Below are 22,991 nucleotides of genomic sequence, written 5' to 3'. Positions count from 1 at the left end.
TGCCAGGATAGCCTCCATTTCTCTACAGAGGACTACTTTGTGGTCTCAAGTCTTGAAGGACTGCTGGTGTCTCACAACTCTCTCACAGCAGTGAGTTGCACTGAGGTACCATATACAACCCATCCCATCTCCTTGGTCAGCCATAAGCATTGCAGCATAAGACCTCTCTAAAGTGTTGAAAAACAAGGATGTTACTTTGATGAATAAAGTACAACTGACCCAAGCCATGGTATTTTTAATCACCTCATATGCATGTGAAAATTCAATTGAATAAGGAATTAAATAAGGGCACCAAATAAGCAAGACTGAAAGAGAATAAAAGAATTTGAATTTTGGTGCTGGTTTAGAATACTGAAAGTACCACAGAGTGCCAGATCAAACAAATCTGTATTGGAAGAAGGATGGTCAGAATGCTCCTTAAAAGTGAGGATGTTGAGACTTTGTCTCATGCACTTTGGACGTGTTATTAGGAGGGACCAGTTCCTGGAAAGGGACATCATACTTGACAAAGAAGGAAGGCAGTGAGAAAGAGAAAGATCCTTGATGAGATGAAGCGACAACATGTCTGCAACAGTGAGTTCAAAAATAACAACAGTTGTAAGGATGGGGCAAGACCGAGCAGTATTTTGGTTTTTTTTGTACATAGGGTCATTATGAGTTGGAATTACCTCGATGGCACCTAATAATGACAATAACAATCTGGTCTTTTGGTAAGGGATAGATGGGATCATGTTAAGCAATTCACTGAACTATAGTTGCTGATTTCTAAGTGAATTTATCATAGGATATTAGATACCATATACCTATTGAGCTAAGCCTTAAAATAGTTTTATTGGCATATAATTCACATACCATACAATTCCATGGCTTAAACATATTAAAAAGGGTTGTGCAATCACCACCACCCTCATTTTTAGAACATTTTCTCCATTCTTGTACCTATTATTATTAGTTCCCCTTTTCCTACCAACCTCCCCTGCCATGAGCCTGATAAATTAATCTAGTTACTGTCTCTATAAATTTACCTATCTTGGATCTTCTATAAATAAAATCATACAAACAAAACAAAAACAACAACTTGACAACAGCTATGAAATAAAGCATTGAAATCTAAAAGGAAGCAGACAGTAATAGAGAGTAGAACAAATAAAAAATGGATATAAAGGGGAAAAAGATGACAGATGTTAAAATTTAGCCTATCTGTACCTGCAGTAATCCCGTTTCTATTTTTATCTGTCTTCAAGGCTATATTCACATCCTTCATCAATGGTCTGAAGGAATTCAATAGAGTCTTAATCCACATAGGAACTCTGCCAGTGAATTTGGGCTTTCACTGTTATTCATAGTCTTCTGAAAACCAAGTGCTCAGATGTTAAGGCCTAGAACAATTCTCTCTTCTGATATTGGATTTTAATTTTTAAATTCTTTGTATCATATGGGTTGGTCCTTCCATGTGGACTGAGCTGGCACCTCCCTTAGGTGGCTGTTTATTTTAATAGAAGACTTTAAGACCCCAGATGCTATTCTTTCTGGTAGCTGGACACCATTGAGACATGTTTTTGGAATCCTGTGATGCCTGTACTTCCACATATCCTCTTTTTTCTTCCTCCTGTACTTGGACACAGCTGGCTTGAGGGAAAGAGTACTATTCTAGGTGATCAAAGAGCTGTGTTTTAGTTCCAGCTCTGAGGGAACTCCCTGCATTACTTTGAGCGAGTCACTTCATCTATCAAAGACCATTTTATCATCTGACAAAAATAGATTGGACTGAGTGATCTACAAGCTCTTCCCAAACTCTTAAAATATTATGCTAGCATTCTTGCTGAGTGGGAAAGCTTTCACTCTTCTACTTACATAATAATGCTTGCTTCTCTTTAATGTAAGATGTGAAGCTTTCTCGTGTCACTGCTAGTACATTCTTGACCATGGACAGATGCCACATACTAAAATAAAGATAGATTCTCTGTTAGTTCTTTTTTGTTTGTTTGTTTGACATGAACTTGTTTGTCACAAAGGACTGCAAGTCCGTCTCAGTTTTACTTTTTGGCCTCTTTTTTCAGCTAGTTCTCATGCAGTAGAGAAAGTAGGGAAGATTCAGCCTTGGTTCCTGATAACGCTGGGAGACACAACCTTGTAAAAGAGAGGAGAGCAGGATGCCGAAGTGTCAGTTTCTTGGTAAATGATCCAGATTTTAAAATACAAAACCAAATGTGTTAGTCCGGGAGTACTGGAGAAACAAATTCATAGACACACATATGTGCATACAGAAGAGGTTTATATACAAGAGGAATTGAACATTGAGAAAACATGTCCTACGGAAAAAAAAGAGAAAACATGTCCAGTCCAAGGGCATAAGTCTGATATTATCCCATATGCCTGGTACCAATCTATAAAGTCCTCTTCAGACTCATGAAATACATGCAATGAAGCCAAATGCAGGATGATCACAAGCCTGTGGGTAGAAAGTCTTTGGGTCCAGTGGCGTTGTAAGCATCTCAGTGCTGGCAGAGTTCTCTCTGTGGCGTCTCCAGTTTCCGAGGTCTGGTTGCGTCCATGTGGCTTGTATTCTGCAATGTTTCCCAGGGAGTAGCAGACAGAGAGAGGTGTCTTCTGGCCCCAAGGAGGCACTACCAGATTTCCCAGAGTTTTCAGGGGAAGGCCATGCTCACATAGAGGTCTCATTGGCTAGCTCCAGATTGACAACCTAGACTCCACCCCTACAATCTTAATCCTTAAATTGACACCAGATTAGGTGACTACCACACCAAAGCTCTTCCCAGACACAAGAGGACTTTCTTTTGGTTTACACCAAGGGAGAGACAGACCCCACTCCAAATACATAAGACCCCTTGAGTGGTACAAAGGGTTAATGCACTCAGCTGAGAACCAAACAATCGAGGGTTCCGGTAATCACAGACACTCCTTGGAGGCATAACCTAGAGATCTACTTCTCAAAAAGCAGCCCCTGGAAACCCCGTGGAGCACAGCTCTACTCTGATACACGTGGCATTGCCAAGAATTGAAGTTGACTTGATGAAAACTTTTTTCCACATATGCCTACATGTCATTATAAACACATTCATATATACAGTTACATGTATTTTCAAGATACTGAGCTAGATATTTTATTGGACACAAAGAAGCATAACGCAAAATTCTTGTTCTCAAGGAACTTCTTATTCAATTGCAACGATCTTATGCATATATAAAAAGATGATATAGCAAGATAGTAAGTCAGAGGGGTATGCCAAGTAATGAATGAGTGCTTTGCTGTACAGACAATAAATTCTACAAGAGCCAGAGAGGAAAGGATGTGCCACACAAACTGGCTCTGGGAATGCTTTTGGCACAGGCAAACTTGAGCTTTGCATGTAATGGATATTCAGGGAGTCCATATTCTGAGATATAGATAGTTAGGCATCGAATTTACCGTTCATTGTAGGACCTGTTCTAAATATTTTTCATAGATTATCTTATTTATTCCTCATAAAACTTTATGAAATAAATATCAAATGATAGTAATGTGATTCCTATCTTATTGTATGAATGGAGAAACTGAGGCTAAGAGAAGTAAACTTTTCCAAGATCCAATCACCTCATAAAATTTTACTAAATACTCAGTCTCCCGACACAACTGCTGAAGCCAAAGTGGGTGAACAAGTAAATGTGGTGAAGAAAGCTGATGGTGCCCGGCTATCAAAAGAGATAGTGACTGGGGTCTTAAAGGCTTGAAGATAAACAAGCGGCCATCTAGCTCAGAAGCAACAAAGCCCACATGGAAGAACACACCAGCCTGAGTGAGCGAGTGATCCCAAAGGGATCAGTTATCAGGCATCAAAGAACAAAAAATCATCATATCATTGGCTGCACATCTCCATGATAGCATCGCTGAAGACAAATGGGTGCAAAAGCAAATGTGACGAAGAAAGCTGATGGTGCCCGGCTATCAAAAGAGATAGTGTCTGGGGTCTTAAAGGCTTGAAGATAAACAAGCGGCCATCTAGCTTAGAAGCAAAAAAGCCCACATGGAAGAAACACACCAGCCAGTGCGATCATGAGGTGCCAAAGGGACCAGGTATAAGGCATCATGCAAAAAAAAAAAAAAGAATATATATATATATATATATATATATATATATATATATATATATATACCACATTGAATGAAGGGGGAAGTGCAGAGTGGAGACCCAAGGCCCAAGTGTCGGCCAATGGAGATCCCCTCATAGAGGGGTTTAGGAGAGGAGATGGGTCAGTCAGGGTGCAAGGTAGTATCGATGAAGAACACAGCTTTCCCCCAGATCCTGGATGCTTCCTCCCCCCAACTACCATGATCCAAATTCTACCTTGCAGGGCTGGATAGGGCAGAGGTTGTACACTGGTACATATGAGGGCTGGAGGCACAGGGAATCCAGGGTGGACGATACCTTCAGGACCAGGGGTGTGAGGGACGATGCAGGGAGAGTGTAGGGTGAGTGGGTTGGAAAGGGGGAACTGATTACAGGGATCCACATGTGACCTCCTCCCTGGGAGAGGGACAGCAGAGAAGGGGGAAAGGGAGACTCCGGATAGAGCAAGATATGACAAAATAACTGTATAAATTACAAAGGGCACATGAGGGAGGGAGTAGCGGGGAGGGAGGGAAAAAAAAAAAGAGGACCTGATGCAAAGGGCTTAAGTGGAGAGCAAATGCTTTGAGAATGATTGGGGCGGGGAATGTATGGATGTGCTTTATACAATTGATGTATGTATATGTATGGACTGTGATAAGAGTTGTATGAGCCCCTAATAAAACGTTTAAAAATTTTTTATTAAATAAATATCAAATTATAGTAATGTGGTTCCTACCCTATTTTATGAATGGAGAAACTGAGGCTCAGAGAGGTAAACTCTTCTAAGATCCTATATGATGGTAAAGGGACTTGAAATCAGTAGTGTGTCCACATGATACATGTTCTTAGCCATGTGTGACATTGCTTCTCAGTGAGAGATCAGGTATTATATGAACAGTGAAATAGACCAAACAAAACAAAACAAGCAACACACACACACACACACCCCTCATTTCTATCAAGTCAATTTTAACTCATAGTGACTGTAGGGGAGACCTACTGGTAGAGTGGGATTACAACTTGGACTTCTAGCTGCAAGGTCGGCAGTTTGAAGCCACCAGCTACTCCTAGGGGAAAAAATGAGGCTTATTATTCCTGTAAAGATTTACAGTCTCAGAAACCCAGTCTACTTTGTCCTATAGGGTTGCTGTGAGTTGAAATCAACTTGATAGCAGTGAGTTTGGTTTTTGTTCTTGTTAGTGACCTTAAAGGACCTAGTAGAACTGCCCCCATAAAGTTTCCAAAGATCTTTGCGGAAGCAGGCGGCTGCTGGTAAATTTGAACTGCCAACTTTTGGTCAGAAGCAGAGCACTTTAGCAATTGTATCACAAGAGTTTCTGTTGATTGACGGAAAGCTTTAAAAGGAAGAGGTAGGAAGGCTTAAGATACAGGTGAGTTCGATTTTGAAGGAATCTTCTTTAAAATAATACAAAATTGCAAATGCGAAGGTGACTATTTACTTAGAGTGAAAAAAAGAAATCACAGTAGATTTGACATTTGGAAAAACCAAAGAGTATTACAAATTCAGAAAAACTGCAAAATATTGTATTGGTGAACTTTTTGAGATATCTCTGTAGCACTTTCCCCATTCAATTTTACCTGCCTACTTACATGACCACGGCTCTGTCATAGTTGCTTATAGATAGAATTGAAAGATTGTCCACTTTCCCTTCTATCATTGTTGATCAAGTTTGGTTTTTATTATTGCTAGTTTAGAAAAATGATTTTCAGCTTTGCAATTCATTGTTAGTCGAATTCACTGCCATTGAATTTGATTCAAACTCAGAGCAACCCCATGGGACAGAGCTGTCCCTGTGGATTTCAGAGAATGTTCATCTTTACAGGAGTAGAAAGCCTCATTTTTCTCCTATGGAACTGCTAGTGGTTTTGAACTGCTCACCTTGTAATAAGCAGCCCAACATGTAACTAACTAATACTGTGTAAATATGTCAACTTTGGGAAAACTTCTAGCAAGTTTCTTTCATTTGGGGGCTTCAAGGTACCAGGACATTTAGAACTTCCTTGTGCTGGAACGAAATGGAAATCCTCACTACATTAATGACTTGACTGCAAGTGATGTAAATCTATTCCTTTATATGGAACTAAGTGTGTCTCAGTGTGCAGCCTAACTTTCTAGTGTTACCCCAAAGGAAACACAGTGTAAAGGAGAGACAGTTGGAGTGGCAGAATACAATGATCTTTATCAATCATGGCTAAAGCATTAGGAAGTTTGATCAGGTGTCTGATTGTGTGAGCACCTTGGGCTGCCATCTTCCCGAGCATGGGGGTGAGAAACTCAAGCGTCTTTAACTTCGGGGTAAATCCTCTGCTTCTTATGGACATCTAGGACAGAATGTAGATCATTCTTATTGGAGTGGGAGGAGGGTTCCTACTGAATAGCAGTTGGAATAGCTGAACAGAAAGCTGAAGGAGAAGTGAGGTCTGGTGGCATCCCTCATGCCTTCATGGTCTCATCTTTGGGTGACTAAAGTGACATTAGAAACCTACTCAAACATGGGTGTAGTCTCTGACTAAAGTCAATCATTGAGCTAGCAAATCAACAATGATTTTGACTGGAATTTTCTCTCTCTAGGCTTCTGAAAACAACAAGAAGAATGTGTCTGGGAGGCCGCAAGGTATGTTGGCAGGGGTTTCTAATGAAAAGGGATTTTGCTATGCATTTAATGAGTTGAATCATCTACAGCCCTCAGTCTTATGGCAAGCTTAAGAAAACTCCTTGATGTATCACATTTAGACTATGATTGTTTTTATTATCATTTAATGTTTTTTCATGAACTATTTGAAGCCTCCCTCATATTAAACCACCCAATTAAAAGCATATAGGCATAATTGATGTGAAAAATGCTTCCCACAGAGACACAAACTCTTAAGAGGCAGTCCTATTTTTTAGTGATCTTAAGCATACTAATAGTAAGATGGTGTTCATGGTTGTTAAGAGATGTTCTATCTTTATAATGATGTTTCTAAAGTGAACCAAAGATGTATACAGCATTGATATGTGCATGGACTTTTGGTCTTCACTTAATTCTAGCCCCAATCTAAGAACAATTAGTTCTTTAAAAAATCATTTTATTGGGGGCTCATGCAACTCTTATCACAATCCATACATATATCCATACATACAAATGTGTGAAGCACATTTGCACATTTGTTGCCATTATCATTTTCAAAATATTTTCTTTCTACTTGAGCCCTTAGTATCAGCAACTCATTTTCCCCTCTCTCCCCACCCTCCCTTCCTCATGAACCCTTCATAATTTATCAATGATTATTATTTTTTCATGTCTTACAGTGACCATTGTCTCCCTTCACCCACTTTTCTGTTGTCCATCCGTCTGGGAGGGCGTTATATGTAGATCATTGTGATCAGTCCCCCCTTTCTCCCTCCACCTTTGTCTTCCCCTCCTGGTATGGCTACTCTCATTATTGGGCCTGAGGGATTTATCTGTGTTGGATTCCCTGTGTTTCCAGCTCTTATCTGCACCAGTGTACATGCTCTGGTCTAGCCGGATTTGTAAGATAGAATTGGGATCATGATGGTGTGTGTGTGTGGGGTGGGTGGGTGAGGAAGCATTAAAGAACTAGAGGAAAATTGTATGTTTCATCGGTGCTATACTGCACCCTGACTGGCTCATCTCTTCCTTGTGATTCTTCTGTAAAGGGATGTCCAATTGTCTACAGATGGGCTTTGGGTTTCCACTCTGCACTCCACCTCATTCACGTTGACATGATTCTTTGTTCTGGGTCTTTGATGTCTGGTACCTAATCCCATTGCCACCTCATGATCACACAGACTGGTGTGCTTCTTCCATGTGGGCTTTGTTGCTTCTTAGCTAGATAGCCGCTTGTTTATGTCTTCAATCCTTTAAGACCCCAGACACTATATCTTTTGATAGTTGGGCACCATCAGCTTTCATCACCACAGTTGCTTATACACCCAATTTGTCTTCAGCAATTGTGTTGGGAAGGTGAGCATCACAGAATGCCAGGTTATTAGAACAAATGGTTCCTGCATTGAGAGATGACTTGAGTAGAGGCCCAATGTCTGTCTGCTACCTTAATACTAAACCTGTAAATATATGTACATAGATCTATTCCCCTATTGTTATATATAAATATATTTACATATGTACATGCCTGTATTTAGACCTCTATAAATGTACTTTGGCTCCTAGTTTCTTTTTTCTATTTCATTTTACTTTCCTCTTGTCCCACTATCATTTTCAACCCTCATTTGGGTTTCAGTAATTTCTCTTGGTTCCATTACCCTTGCTCTATGCGGTGGCCTTCTAACCATAAAGCCAGTTCTAAACTGCTAGGCTCTCCAGGAGAAAGATGAGGCTCTCTATTCCTGTGAAGAGTTGAGAGTCTCAGAAACCCACAGGGGCAGTTTCACCCTGTCCTTTAGGATCACTACGCGTGGGAACTGTCTCAATGGCAATGAGGTTTGTTTTTTTTTTAATTTATGTTTTATTCAATTGGACCTTTGGCCCCATCCTACTTCCCTGTTCTCCTGGTATTCTCTGCTCTAACTTTGCTCAACAGTTCTGAGTTGGAGCCTATAGCGTATTTGGACTGAATCAGCTTATCCTGAGGCAGTGGGTGCAGTAGGACTCTAAGAAGCTTTTGCTCATGTACTTCATTATAAAATTCTAGCACTGGGAGGTTTCCTAGAGAACATCAGGTACTTCCAAATTGTGTTCCAGGGGCCACAGGGATCTATCTGAGTAGGCCTTGGAGCAGCGATCGGGCGTAAGGAGGACTTAGTGGATGGACTCATTTGTAGGATCTCTCATTTGATTAGGGGCTTTTTCCTTCTCTTTTATTCTGTATGTTGGCATTCAGGGTAAGACTTTGTTGGAAAGAGCAGGATTTGTTGCCCTCAAGGTGTGACAATCATCTGTCTACTTAAATTCCCTCCATTTCACCAAGATCACCCCACTCCCAATGTCCGTAGGACTGATTGGCCATCAGCACGGGGACACCTGGGTGATTGACCTCTTCATCTGATGCCAATGCCTTTTCTTTCCCCAGATAGATGTGATGGTGCCTGCAGTAAGCACAATTCCCATTGCAGCGAACCCTGCCCTCCGAACATCCAGGGCAATATGGGCTTTGTGTGCAGAAGAAACAAATGGCACAAAGTCACGGATACCTGCCGGACCCTTGACATCTCTAACATTTTTGAGGTAATAGTGTTTCTCTCACAGAATGGTCTCTAGGGTGGGCACGAGGAACAAGAGGGAGCCTCAAGTTATCAGCGAATGATGCCCTCACTAAGACAGAGGGAGAACACAAAGGCAGAGGAGCACGCACCTGTGTTTTATGTAAATCTATCACACCTGCTGCCAGGTCAGCCGTTCAAAAATCACCAGCTACTCTGTGGGAAAAGGATGGGGCTTTCTATATCCTTAAAGAGTTATAGTTTTGGGAACTTCCAGGGGCAGTTCTATTCTGTCCCACAGGGTTACTATGAGTTGGCATTGTTTTGATGGCAGGGGCTTTACTGAGTCTCTCTTTCTACACAAGGGTCACATTCCTAACCATGGGTATCTAAATTCTGACTTTCCATTGCTCACGCCCTTTTGAGTTCGGAAAGAAGTAAATGATTTAGGATTTTGTGGCCATTTGGCTTAGCTCTGCCTTTGTATATGGAAACAGTTCTAAATAATAAGTAAAGAAGTTGCTGTGTTCCCATGAAACTTTGTTTACAAAGAAGAGCTGACCAGCCACCCTTGTTTGATGTGTAAGACCTGATTCAGTGTGTGATACCCAGATCTACAAGAGAAAGATTTTTATTTTCAGTCATGTCTCTCTCTTTTTCTTTCTAGCAGATTCATCCAAACCTAGTTTGGAATTTCATTTAAAAATATGATCATGTCTCATGCCTTACACTTTGGGAGTAAGAGTAAACACAAGCTTAAATGGCGCCAATACTTTATATCTGTATACACACAGGGGAAGATCATTTGTCACACAGATGGCTTAGACTGTACTCAGTCCATCAGCGATACACAACAGCTAGGTGTTGTGATCCGTTGCTGTTAGCTTTACAACTAAGAACATCCTACTTGAGAACACAGGCAGCTTCATGAGTTGGCATGGATTCAACAAAAGTTGACAAGGACAACAGAGATACACAAGAAGGGATGGAGGAGGTTTGATAGAGACCAGATTTGTGACATTCAGGGAACTTGGATTAAGGAGCAGCCCCAGGAGGATATAGGGCTTGCATCTGGGAGGGTGGGGGTTATACCCTTTGGTCAAGTGTTGATCAAATCATTCCACAGGAGATGTGATTTGAGAAAAATAAAATAGGAAAACATTACGTAAGGCACAATTGTGTGATAAGGTTGCCTTAAGTTTTTTAAAAATCATTTTACTGGGGGGCTAGTACAATGCTTATCATCATTCATACATATATCAATTGTACAGAGCACATTTGTACATTCATTGCCCTCATCATTCTCAAAACATTTGCTCTCCATGTAAGCCCCTGGTATCAGCTCCTCATTTTCCCCCCTCCCTCCCTGTTCCAACTTCCCTCATGAACGCTTGATAATTTATAAATTGTTATTTTGTCATGTCTTACACTCGCTAACGTCTCCCTTCACCCACTTTTCTGTTGTCCATCCCCTAGGGAGGAGGTTATATGTAGATCCTTGTAATTGGTTCCCCCTCTTACCCTACCCTTACTCTACCCTTCCTTTATCGTCATTCTTACCACTGGTCCTGTAGGGATCGTCCATCCTGGATTCCCTGTGTTTCCAGTTCCTATCTGTACCGGTGTACATCTTCTGGTCTAGCCAGATTTGTAAGGTAGAATTGGGATCATGATAGGGGGTGAAGAGGAAACATTTAGGAACTTGAGGAAAGTTGTATATTTTATCATTGCTACACTGCACCCTGACTGGCTCATCTCATCCCGCAACCCTTCTGTAAGGGAATGTCTTTTAGGTTCCCACTCCACACTCCCCCTCATTCACAATGATACGATTTTTTGTTCTGATGATGCCTGATACCTCATCCCTTCAACAACTCATGATCACACAGGCTGGTGTGCTTCTTCCATGTGGTCTTTGTCGCTTCTCAGCTAGATGGCCACTTGTTTACTTTTAGGCCTTTAAAAACCCCAGACACTACATCTTTTGATAGCCGGGCACCATCAGCTTTCTTCATCACATTTGCTTATGCACCCATTTGTCTTCAGCGATCATATCGGGGAGGTGGCCTTAAGTTTTAATGCAGAGTCCTGGTGGCCTAGTGGCTTATGTATGGGATTGCTAACGGGAAAGTTGACAGTTTGAAATGACTAGCCACTATGTGGGAGAAAGATGAGACTTTCTGCTCCCCCCAAAGAGTTACAGTCTTGGGAATCCACAGGGCCAGTTCTATCCCATCCTGTCAGATCTCTATGTGGTGTCCTGATTTGATGGCAATGAGTTAGTTGAGTAAGTTTTAATAAAGATACTTTTACATTTAAAACAAAAGTAACCTAATAGACATTTCTTTTTGCTTTCCCTTAGGTTAACTTATTTTCAACTCAATTCATTAAAGATAGTGTGAAAATTACCCACTCTAATAAAAAGCCCATGACCATTACAGAGACATTACTGAAAACATGTCCGCAGAATTTGGCTTGTGTAATTAAACCCATTAAAGAGTCTCCTCAGTTACCGGGGAACATTGCAATACTTGTGCAACTCTTACACAACATATCGACAGAGGTTAAGGCAGACGTTGATGAGGCAAAGATGAAGGTGAGTGGCTTTGAGTACTTCATAGAACATTTCATTGGGGAAGGGAGGTAGGACAGTTGGAAGATCTGTGTCTTTCACTTCGCTACTTTCGATGCTTACCATATTGTACGTTCAATAGGTCTTGATTGAAGAAATTAGTGCATGGAATGGGCAAGCACCCATATTCATGTACAGAGTGTATTTGTTGTGTCCTGGTAGACATCGGAGTATATTTTTGTAATGCCAATGTGACTACTTAAAATCCCTAAGGACCATCCGAGGTCCTGCAGAAGGAAAGACTTGTCTTCATTTTATTTGTGAAGTTGCTAACAGGGAAATGAAGTGCACACCAAGAAAGCAGCTATGCATGTCTGCTGCAGAAATATGAGATGGAATTGGACCCGTTTTGTTTGTTTTTGACTCTCGAAGATAGAGGACAATAATGAGACTCAACTTCTAGGGCTGATATGTGCTCCAGTACAGTACCCAGCACACCCGCGGGATCTGGTAGCTGTGAGCTACATGATGGGTACTCTGGCTGTCGTAAGCGAATTGTGAGTCTTTCCCAGGTGTGAAGTGGAGCTGATGATGCAAATGAGCACAGTGGCAGTTGCCCACTTGCCTGTCTAACAGGAAGCGATTGCATAAATGGGAGGAGGCCAGGGGAGGGAACTGCCGTGTGAGTGTATCCTTAAGTTTGAACTGGGGGATCTGAATAAACTACGGATTCTGATTCCTTCAGTCTAGGGTGGCCCCTGAGCTACAGCACCTGCTAGAAGTTCCCAGAGTATACCTACAGCTGGGGTGGGGTGGGGGCGGGGTCCACGCTGTAGAAGTGAATTGTTAATGAGCTGGGAGGTTCCGAAAGTGGCTCCGCCCTAATGCTTGGTTTCCATTGGCAGGGTTACAGCACCATTGCCAACCACATTCTGGACAGCAAAAGCATCTCAAACTGGACTTTCATCCCTGAGAAAAACAGCTGCGGTGTCCTGCTCCACTCCGTCAATTCCTTTGCCAGAAAGCTATCGATCAACAAACACCCCATTGACATCCCAAATGCTTTCATCCACATCAAGGGCACCACCGTTGCCAGAGACAACGCCGAAAGGAATTTGACGTTTTCCATGAGAGTGAATGACATCGGCCGGGACGTCAGCGGGAAGGTGCTCCTCCCGGCCAGAGCTGAACTTCGGAACGCGCCATCCTCTTCCTCGCTTGTCAGCATCGCCTTCCCCACCGTGGGGGCCATCTTGGAAGCCAGCCTGTTTGAAACCACTACTGTGAACGGTCTTGTCCTGTCCGTCATCCTCCCGCAGACTCGTTCGCACATCTCTCTGACTTTTGAAAAGATCCGCCAGTCCGAGGAGAAGGGGGCACGTTGTGTAGGATGGCATTCCTCAGAGAGCAGATGGGATCAGAAGGTCTGTCAAATGATTCGAGAAGACTCTGAACAAGTGGTTTGCAAATGTGAGCCAAACAGGTTCTTTACCTCTTTCTCAATACTTCTGTCACCCCACGCCATGAAGAGCCTGGTCCTGACTTACATCACGTACGTAGGCCTGGGCATTTCAATCTGCAGCTTGATCCTTTGCTTAAGCATCGAGGCCTTGGTGTGGAGCCAAGTGACAAAGACAGAGGTCTCGTATTTGCGCCATCTGTGCATTGTAAATGTCGCGGTCACCCTGCTGCTGGCTGATGTGTGGTTCATCGTGGGCTCCTTTCTTGGTGGCCCGATGGCACGACATAATGCATGCGTGGCAGCAACCTTTTTCGTTCATTTCTTTTACCTCGCTGTGTTTTTCTGGATGCTCGCCAAGGCACTCCTTATCCTGTACGGAATCTTGATTGTGTTCCACACCTTACCCAAGTCCGCCCTGGTAGCGTCTCTCTTTCTCTTGGGCTACGGGGGCCCTTTGGTCATTGCTGGTATCACAGTTGCTGTCACTGAGCCTGGCCAAGGTTATTTGCGTCCACAGGTGTGCTGGCTTAACTGGGACAAAACCAAGGCTCTCCTGGCCTTTGTGGTCCCAGCCCTGACCATCGTGGCCGTGAACTTGATCACAGTCGCCCTGGTGATTGTGAAGACCCAGCGAGCCTCCGCTGGCAGCTCCATGTTCCACGAAGTGAGAGCCATTTTGAGGACCTGTAAGAACATTGCCATCCTGACACCACTGCTGGGCCTGACCTGGGGATTCGGCATTGCCCTGGTCATCCAGGATAGCTCCCTGGTCTTCCACATTATCTTCTCCTTACTCAACGCCTTCCAGGTAAGTCCATGTGCTCCGGAACTGGTACAAAATGAGGACTCTTGAAGAGTTATTATGATAAGAGGCATGTGACGTTAGATTTCGATGTAACAGACAATGTATTTGGAATATGCTAGTGAGTATTTGGAAATGAGCTATAGATGCAGAAAGGCCTAGATTCAAGTCCTGACTCCCTTGCTTATGAATGTATACCATTCTCTTTGGAGCCCCTGTGTGGTACAAATGGTTAAACCCATATCTATGAAGTGAGAGGTTGGCAGTTTAATACCACCCACCCCACCACCCACCCCCGGACAAAAGTGCTTTAAAGGGAAGTCCCGGAGATCTAATTCAAGAAGGTCATAGTCTTAAAAACGGCGTGAATCACAGTTGTATTCTGCACCCAGGGAGTTGTCAGGGCCTGGAACTGACTCCATGATCATTGTTCTTTTTAAGCCCCCAAGATCTTGGGTTATTTGCTCAAGCCTTCTAAGTTATATTTTGCTCTCTTTAAAGTGGGTATGAGACTGCTCATTTTAGAGGAGTGTTTGGAAAATGAAATAAAATGGTGGAAAGAGAAGCATCAATTACTAAAATGGACCAAATACTAGACAGCAGCCTAACAGTGGATGGGGTGGTAATAAATAGAAATAAATAATAGCATCCTCCCGAAAAACAATTTTGGGATCTATCTGGAGTTATTAAAAATGTTTGAGCTTATTATTTTGACCTCCATTTAGATATTGTGGCTACCATTGGAGAACACCTATTTCAACAAGGCAAACCATCCTCACTCATGTTGTCATTGTGTGCTACTGAATTGATTCTGACTCGGCTGAGGGAGTTGTACTCTTCTAGTGGCTCTGCAAGGGAAAGCCTTGGAGACCTGCTCATGGAAGGGTGATCACCAGGAAACTCTGTAGGATAGTTCTGCTGTCTTTTGGGTGGCTATGCCTTGCTATGAGATAAACAGTCATATTAAAAATTAAGTCTCTCTTCCCCTCTTCTGTGAAGTAAGCAATCTCCACAGTTTCATGTGTAACATTATATAATATTCTATGCATATATCATATATATATCCACACCTAATATTGGGTTTAAATATGTATGGATATGTATAAGGGATCTAAAAGGTACATGTATGTAAAATAAATATATGCGTGTATATATAATATGTGCATACATTATATATGTACTATGTACATATGTGTGTAGTATATGAGGGGGGACACCCTCCAAACTGAAATTTTTTCCAAAGCTATGTATCTAATTTTTTTAATGAAACAACTTTATCATTTTCAAAGTACTCTCCATTACACTTAATACATTGGTCAAATCTGCGATTCAATTCTTGGAAATATTTTTCAAGCCCATCTATATGGATGGATGATGGCACCTCCCCTCATTTCTTTCTTCACCTCTTCTGTGGCATCAAATCACTGCCCTTCCATGTGCCTCTTCATTTGTGGAAACAGAAAGAAGTCGCACTCCACAAGGTCAGGTCAGTAAGTGTGTGGGCCAAGAGAGGCGTGCTGTTTTCTGCCCCAAGTTGGTGCACCAAGATGGTTGCGTGAGCAGGTTCATTGTCATGGCGGCAAAACCAGCCCCCTGCTGCTGCCACAAATCAGGCCACTGTTAGGCTCTCTTTTCAGAACCTCGACATAGAAAGCCTGAATGAACTCCCAAGGCACTATCCTTCTCACATAAAAAAAACAAAGGACCATCTTCTTGATCTTTGATTTCCGTTAATGAACTTTTTGGGGGCGAGGTGACAGTGGCATTTTCCACTCACTTGATCGATGTTTGCTTTCAAGGTTGTGAGAATATGAATAACACCATGTCTCATCACCAGTAATGACCTTGGGGAAAAAGTCTGGGTCACTTCGGAGCTGTTCTTTCAAAGCATGGCATGTTTCCACTCGATGTTCTTTTTGCTGGTCAGTCAGAGCCCGAGGTAAAAATTCCACAATGGCCCTTCTCATTCCCAAATCTTCCATTAAAATGTACTGAACTGAGCTCCAAGAGAGTCCAGATAGCATCCCCATCTCTTCAATGGTCCGTCATTGGGCTGTGAGCACAAGTGCATGGATTTGGTCCACACTTTCATCTGTTCGGGGAGTTGACAGATGTCCCGAATGAAGTTTGTCATCAATTGACATTTCACCTTTTCTGAAACAAGAAAACCACTCATACATTTGAGCTTTTCCCATAGCGCTGTCCTTAGAAGCTGTGTTCAACATCACAACAGTGCCTGCGGCATTTTTCCTGAGGAGGAAACAAAATTCCACAGCCGCACGCTGTTCTCTTAAATCAGCCATCACAAAAAAACGAGGTTTGAGCAAAACTGCTTTTATAAAAATATTCACTGTGACCAGAGAGAATCTTTCCAGGCTAGGCCACTGGGTGCACTAACTTCAGAGCGAGTTGCTTGATGCTCCCTTAGCAGGAAAAATGCATACTATGAAAGCTTTTCCCAGCAGAGCTTTTTGTCCAATTTTAGGGGGATACCCCCTCATATATGTACATATGTATAGTATATATGTATAGTACACACACACACACATACATGTACACACAAGTGGGCTTCAAAAAGTTCATGGACTATGGAATCAAAAGATAATAATATTTTTCTATGACCGTTAAAATTTTTCCCAACAGTTTTATTGGCACATAATTAACATATCATATAATTCAATAGTTCAATGATGCAATCATATCAAAGGGCATTTACAGCCATCACCACATCAATCTCAAAGTATTTGGCACCCCATGTGTAAATGGCTTTTAAAGTGTGTTGTGCAGTCAAAATCCATTCTAGTGACATTTCTCCTTTATCACCTTCATTATTTGCTCCTGAAATTCCCTACCCTCCCTATCGCCCACCACCCAGCCCTGCATTCAGTAGAACCCCTTGTATCCATTATTCTCATTATGTATCCACTGCTTCTGTGCTTCACAGCTAGGCACCCAACAGGAAACAATAAAAAACTAAATCGCACCAAGGTGGTAAGGATAAAAATCATAATGGTATAAAGACAAAAATACAAATAATCCATACAAAGGAAAATACCCCCACCAACATTCAAAAAGTCAGGGAGGACATTCTGTCATGGAACCAGTAAGAGATACTTGCCCCTAGTACCAATTCAGGTCAGTCTGTAGGGTGTGTGTGTGTGTGTGTGTGTGTGTGTGTGTGTGTGTGTGTGTGTGTGTGCGCGCGCTGCCCAAGTATTGAGTTCGATCAGCATAATCAATATTACAATGAGCTCTGATTCTTGCCTGTGGTTAGAGCGGATCTTCCAGGGGCTCAGACTGACTAGATACTCTGCAGATGGGCTCTGGGCTCCCATGGGCTATAAACATTTTTAAGCTGTGTATATTTGTGCGTGTGTAATTAATTCACTGTTTTTCATTTAGGGATAAATATAACTTGGTCACCAGACATGAATATTCCCTTATTTCAGTGCTGCATAACATTTTGCATTCAATAATTCTCTTCTTGATTGAATTTTTTCCTTTTTTTTCTGCTACAGTGTATACCAACGAGCTGAAGTGTATTATATTGAATATAAATTTGTAAATAATATCTAATTGGGAAGAAAGCTTTCCTTTTTCTAAAGACCTCTGAAATATGATTTGATTCTGAATGTGAAACTAGCCAGTATGACTATAGAAGAGATTTGAATCCAAGGATTTCAGTTCTTTCTCCTTTCAGATTTTAATTTTATAGAATATCATCTTACAGTAAACATTTCAATGCCGTGGAGACCAATGTTAAAAATAATAGGGTGGCCTCCCATATATCTTAACTCGCTCTGTTTATTTTTGCATTTATATGTGACTGTTGTTAGTTGCTATGAAGTTGATTCTGACATGAGGATTCCATGTATACAGACTAAAACTGAGTTTCATAGGGGTTTTTTTTGGCTATCGTCTTTAGGGAAAAGATCGAAACATTTTTATTCTGCAGCACCGCTGGGTGGGTTGGTAGCCAAGGTGGGTCAGTGGATTCTGACTCGTGACCACGCTCCGTGCTTAGTCTAGAACTGCCCCACAGAGTTCTCTGGGCTGTCAAGATATGGGCTCATTTACATGCGAGTGTGTGTCTCTGGGAGGTGAGGGACTCACTTCCACTTATGAAATGGCAGTCACTCCCCAGGCCTGAGTAACTGCACCCTTAACAGAAACTCTGAACCATAGCCTATACCATTCTGAAAATTGAATTTCTGAGCTGCTTTTTTCTCTCTACAAAATGGGGTTCATACTCGTCTTGCCTTCTTCCAGGGGAGGTTTGTGTCAATAAGTGAAAAACAAACTTTGAAAACCAAAACAAAACAAAACAACGGAGGGACAATCTGTTTTTTATTTTATGTGAGTCCTCTTTTGCCTGACCAATAAGGGATATAAAAGCGAATCATCAGGGTGCAGTATACCAATGATGAAACTTACAACTTTCCTCTAGTTCCTAAATGCTTCCTTCCTACCCCCTATCATGATCCCAATTCTACCTTACAAATCTGGCTAGACCAGAATATGTACACTGGTACTGATAGGAACCAGAAACACAGGGAATCCAGGGCAGATGATCCCTTCAGGACCAGTGGTGAGAGTGGCCATACAGGAGGGTAGAGGGAGGGAGGGGTGGAAAGGGGGAACCGATTATAAGGATCTACGTATAACCTCCTTCCTGGGGGATGGACAACAGAAGAGCGGGTGAAGGGAGATGTCGGACAGTACAAGATATGAAAAATAATAATTTATAAATTATCAAGGGTTCCTGAGGAAGGGGGAGGGGGAGAGAGGGGAAAATGAGGAGCTGATGCCAGGGGCTTAAGTGGAGAGCAAATGTTTTGAGAATGATGAGGGCAATGAATGTACAAATGTGCTTTACACAATTGATGTATGTATGGATTGTGATAAGAGTTGTATGAGCCCTAATAAAATGATTTTTTTTAAAAAAGGAAAAAAAGCGAATTGATCAACTCCATGCATAGCATCACAGAAAGCTTTGTTTTCTGAACCCCGCTTTGGCTTAGAAACACAAACTCGCATGTTGCATTAATTTTTCAGGGTACGCATGTACTTAATTCTTCTTTCACAGCCTCAATGTATCCTTTGGCGGTGGATGAGGGAAGGAGGTTAGTTAGGAGTCTTAAGGGAAGATGAGCCTAGTTACTTAAGTTCCTTGCTTCAGAAGTCTGCTTTATTTGATTGTTCACTCATCCAGGGGCTGCCACCCATTACTGAACATCTCTGGTGCTTTTCTCTGGTCCTTATGGTCACATAAGATGCACAGCTCATGCTAAATGCAAATGCTTTCATATTGTCCAACTTAAAAATAAATTCCTCAAGTATTCCTCTATCCAACAGAGGACCGTTTAGAGTACAGAACAGGCATTGTAATCATGGAAATGGCCAATCAATATTTGTTGAGTGAATAGATCTATGTGTGGTGACTTTAAAGGAGGGGTTTTAAAAAGATTGAATGAGATGATTTTCTTATTACCAAAATAGAAACTGGTCATTGATGCTGGCTGTTAATATTATTATTATTAATGCTCTTGCTTCCCTTCTCTTCCGTGTGTCCCAGGGCTTCTTCATCTTGGTGTTTGGAACCATCCTGGATCCGAGGGTACTGTGAATCCTTCTTATTTTCTTTGCATTGCTGTGTTTGACCCTGAAATGTCCACTTGTGAAGAATTTCAATTCTTTAAGATTTAATTATACATAATACCATGTTCCAATCAACATTTGGAAACTACGGGGAACAAGGGTAATAATTAATAGGGGCCTCACATTACAGCTTGATGCTCTCTTTTTATTTTTCCAGTCTTTCGCTGTGTTTTAAAGTCTTCAATCATTGTTGAGGCATTTGATCAGAGCACTCCTGTTCTTCAAATTATAAGTCATAGCTACCATCTTTTCAGCTCTTACAGGTCTACTCATTTTGTATATATTAACGTTAATCCTTGAAAATATCTTGGGTATTACTAGTTTCGGTTTTACGATGGAGGAAACTGAGCAAGATAAGTAGCTTACTACAGACCTTAACAGATAGCCCCCCTACTCCAGAAGCTGAAACTCCGTAGCATAGTCTGCAGGGGGGAGTGGGAGGCTGAGAGAATCAGTGGCTGGTTTTCATCTGGAAGATCAACTGACTCAAGGTAGGGAATTCCCCAAACAACAACAACAGAGTAAATGAATGAACAAGTAGCCTTGTATCATGCTGGCTCTTGGAATGAACCACGCAAAAGCCCTTCTCAGGAGTGAGTGCAAACAGCTCTGCTTCAGACAGATTGTGTGTGCTTTACCATCAGCGTTATTTCAATATTGAGTTGTATGGTGACGGGAATTCTGCAATGTCCCTCTCATTCTCTTCTTTCCCTTCGGATCATGAAGCTATCCAAGAAATCCTGGAAAATCATTCAGAAGAGTGTGCCAGAATCTTAGGCCTTCTACGTCTCCTTTGAAGCTATGTGCCTTGGTGGTGTACAGGTGTAGTGGTGTGTGCAGTGGTGTGTGCAATAGTGCCATGGTGTGTGCAGTGGTGTAGTGGTGTCGCAGTGTAGTGGTGTGTATAGTGGTGTAGCAGTGTGTTAGTGGTGGTGTAGTGGTGTAACAGTGCAGCGGTGCAGTGGTATAGTGGAGTGTATAGTGGTATAGTTGTGCAGTGGTGTACATATGGTGCAGTGGTGTACGTAGTGGTGTAGTAGGTGGTACCGTGGTCTGTGTATGGTGTAGTGGTGTGCATACTGGTGTAGCAGTGTAGTGGTATGTGTATATTGTAGCGGTATAGCGGTGCAGTGGTACAGTGGGGTGTGTAGTGGTGTAGTAGTATGTGTAGTAGGGTAGCAGTGTAGCAGTGTAATAGTGGACTTACTACAAAGTCCACAGTTTGAAACCACCAGCCACTCTGAAAGACAAAGATGAGACTTTCTTCTCCAGTAAAAGTTGCAGCTTCAGAGAGCAGAGGGCAGCTGTACTGCACTCTGTGGGTTAGAGCACCAGTGAGTTAGAATTACTGTGAGTTAGAGTCACTCCACAGGCAGGGAGTGAGATGCATGGTCCTGGAATATTCCTTAATCCATGTGAATCCCAGATTCCTCAAATGGGGTGCGGAGACAAATATGGGTTCCCTGCCTACCCGACTCATTCACTAGGAAATGATAAAAGCAAATGACATTTTGTCAGAGAAGGTTCACAACAGCTATTTAAAGTATACATGACATGAGTAGGAGCCCGGGTGATGTCCTGGGTTACCGGATAGACCTGCTATTCGCAAAGTCACCAACTTGAAAGCATTGTTGATCCTCGAGAGAAAGTGGGGTTTTCTATTCCTGTAAAGGTTTACAGTCTCAGACACCTACAGAGGTGGCTAGGCTCAGTCTTATATTATTATTAATTATCATTCTAAATGCCACACTAGCATGATTCAGAATGGACCCCATGGCAATGTGTTTGTTTGGGGCTCAAGTGTAGCCAACGTCTCAGCAAACCACCCACTGCCAACTCCAGGGGGCGCTCCTCCCTCTTTGGAGGCTGCCACATCCCAATGCCTATGGTCTCTTCAAGGGAGAGGTAGTCACTGTGAGCTGGAGCACATTGGTCTGCGTTCATTGTGAAGACAAAACTTCTCCCAGGTCTTGGAAGGGTGACTAGCCTCTTGGAAGGGGGGCAGAAAGGAAGCAGGAGGAGAAATCCAGCGTCAGGATGAGAACAGGTTCCACTCTGCTTCAGACTGCATGAGCCCACCTGCTTTTTGCCCTTTGTAGCTGACTGGTTTGTCTGACCTTTAATCTCAGAGACTTGGTTTCCTCAGCTGTAAAATGAGGACTATAATGTCTGCTTTACAGAGTTATGTGCAGGGTAAAATGAGAGGACAGCAGGTGTGAAAAACCCTTGCAAAAAATGATAATACAGAGTGCAACTATTCTATTCTTTCTTATTTCCTCGATTCTGCAGCCCGAGGACACCCATTCTCAGTCTACCTGTTTCTTTCTAAAAGTCTTTAAAATTCTCTAGAAGAGGAGGTTTGGATAATGGAAAAACCAGGGGAATTGTTTAATTATTCTAGTGCTGGAGAAAAATGATCTCATAGCTCTATCAAGGAATCTCCAGGCTTGTGGCAAAATTTTATTTCTTAGTCATTAGGTCCATGTTTTAGACCCTTGAAAATGGGTCTGTTTTTATCAGTTCTACACGAGACCCGAGGGGGCAGTGGTTCAAGTGCTCAACCACTGACCCAAAGGTGAAGGGTTGGATGCCACCACCTGCTCGGCAGGAGAAAGAGGCGGCAGTCTGTGTCTGTCCAGACTGCAGTCTTGGGAAGCCTCTTGGAGCATTCTGCTCTGTTCTCCAGGGTCGCTGTGGGACTCGACATCACGTCTCTGGGTGTAGTTTTATGGAGAAGCCTGTTCCACCCCTCTCATTTCTCTCTTGTTTCCCACTGTTCTCCAGACCATGCCACCGTAGTATAGCCCTTCCATAGCCTGACAACAGGAGTGAACCGGCAGAAATATGACCGTATGTTTCAGGCCTAAGCACCTAGGTAACACCTCTAGAATTCTGAACTCCTTTTGTTTTATAACCAGATAAGAGAAGCCCTAAAGTGTCGAGTGACCTCTGCAAAATGGATCTCCAGATTGTCAGAGGTAACACTTTGATTTTGTTTTGTTTTTTAATTTGATATTTAAATGTTTGATAAAGTCAAAACCACGCTGGAGGATTCGGCATATGGAATGTTGCTAAAACTGCAGGGTCCTCATATTGTTTCTGGAAAATGTGGGGACACATTCAAAGGGAGAGGAGTGACATTCAAAATAAATTTAGAGGCGAGTAACTAGGGTGACAAGGTCGTGGGGAGGGTAGCAGAT

At 42.3% G+C, this 22,991-nt stretch overlaps 1 protein-coding gene across 1 annotated transcript; it reads left to right on the top strand.

Moving 5' to 3' along the window:
* The first annotated feature begins 561 nt into the window (after nucleotides 1-561).
* LOC142452493 (putative adhesion G protein-coupled receptor F2P) lies at nucleotides 562-22,781 on the top strand. The gene is made up of 7 exons (XM_075553781.1): nucleotides 562-573; nucleotides 6,706-6,748; nucleotides 9,168-9,322; nucleotides 11,660-11,893; nucleotides 12,775-14,139; nucleotides 19,709-19,750; nucleotides 22,710-22,781. Exons 1-7 carry the CDS (start codon nucleotides 562-564, stop codon nucleotides 22,779-22,781), a joined length of 1,923 nt encoding a protein of 640 aa, XP_075409896.1.
* The last annotated feature ends 210 nt before the right edge of the window (nucleotides 22,782-22,991 follow it).

This window comes from Tenrec ecaudatus, chromosome 7, assembly GCF_050624435.1.
Source record: "Tenrec ecaudatus isolate mTenEca1 chromosome 7, mTenEca1.hap1, whole genome shotgun sequence".
NCBI lineage: Eukaryota > Metazoa > Chordata > Mammalia > Afrosoricida > Tenrecidae > Tenrec > Tenrec ecaudatus.
The sequence above is the reverse complement of the archived record's forward strand: the minus strand, read 5'-3'. Positions and strand labels throughout refer to the sequence as shown.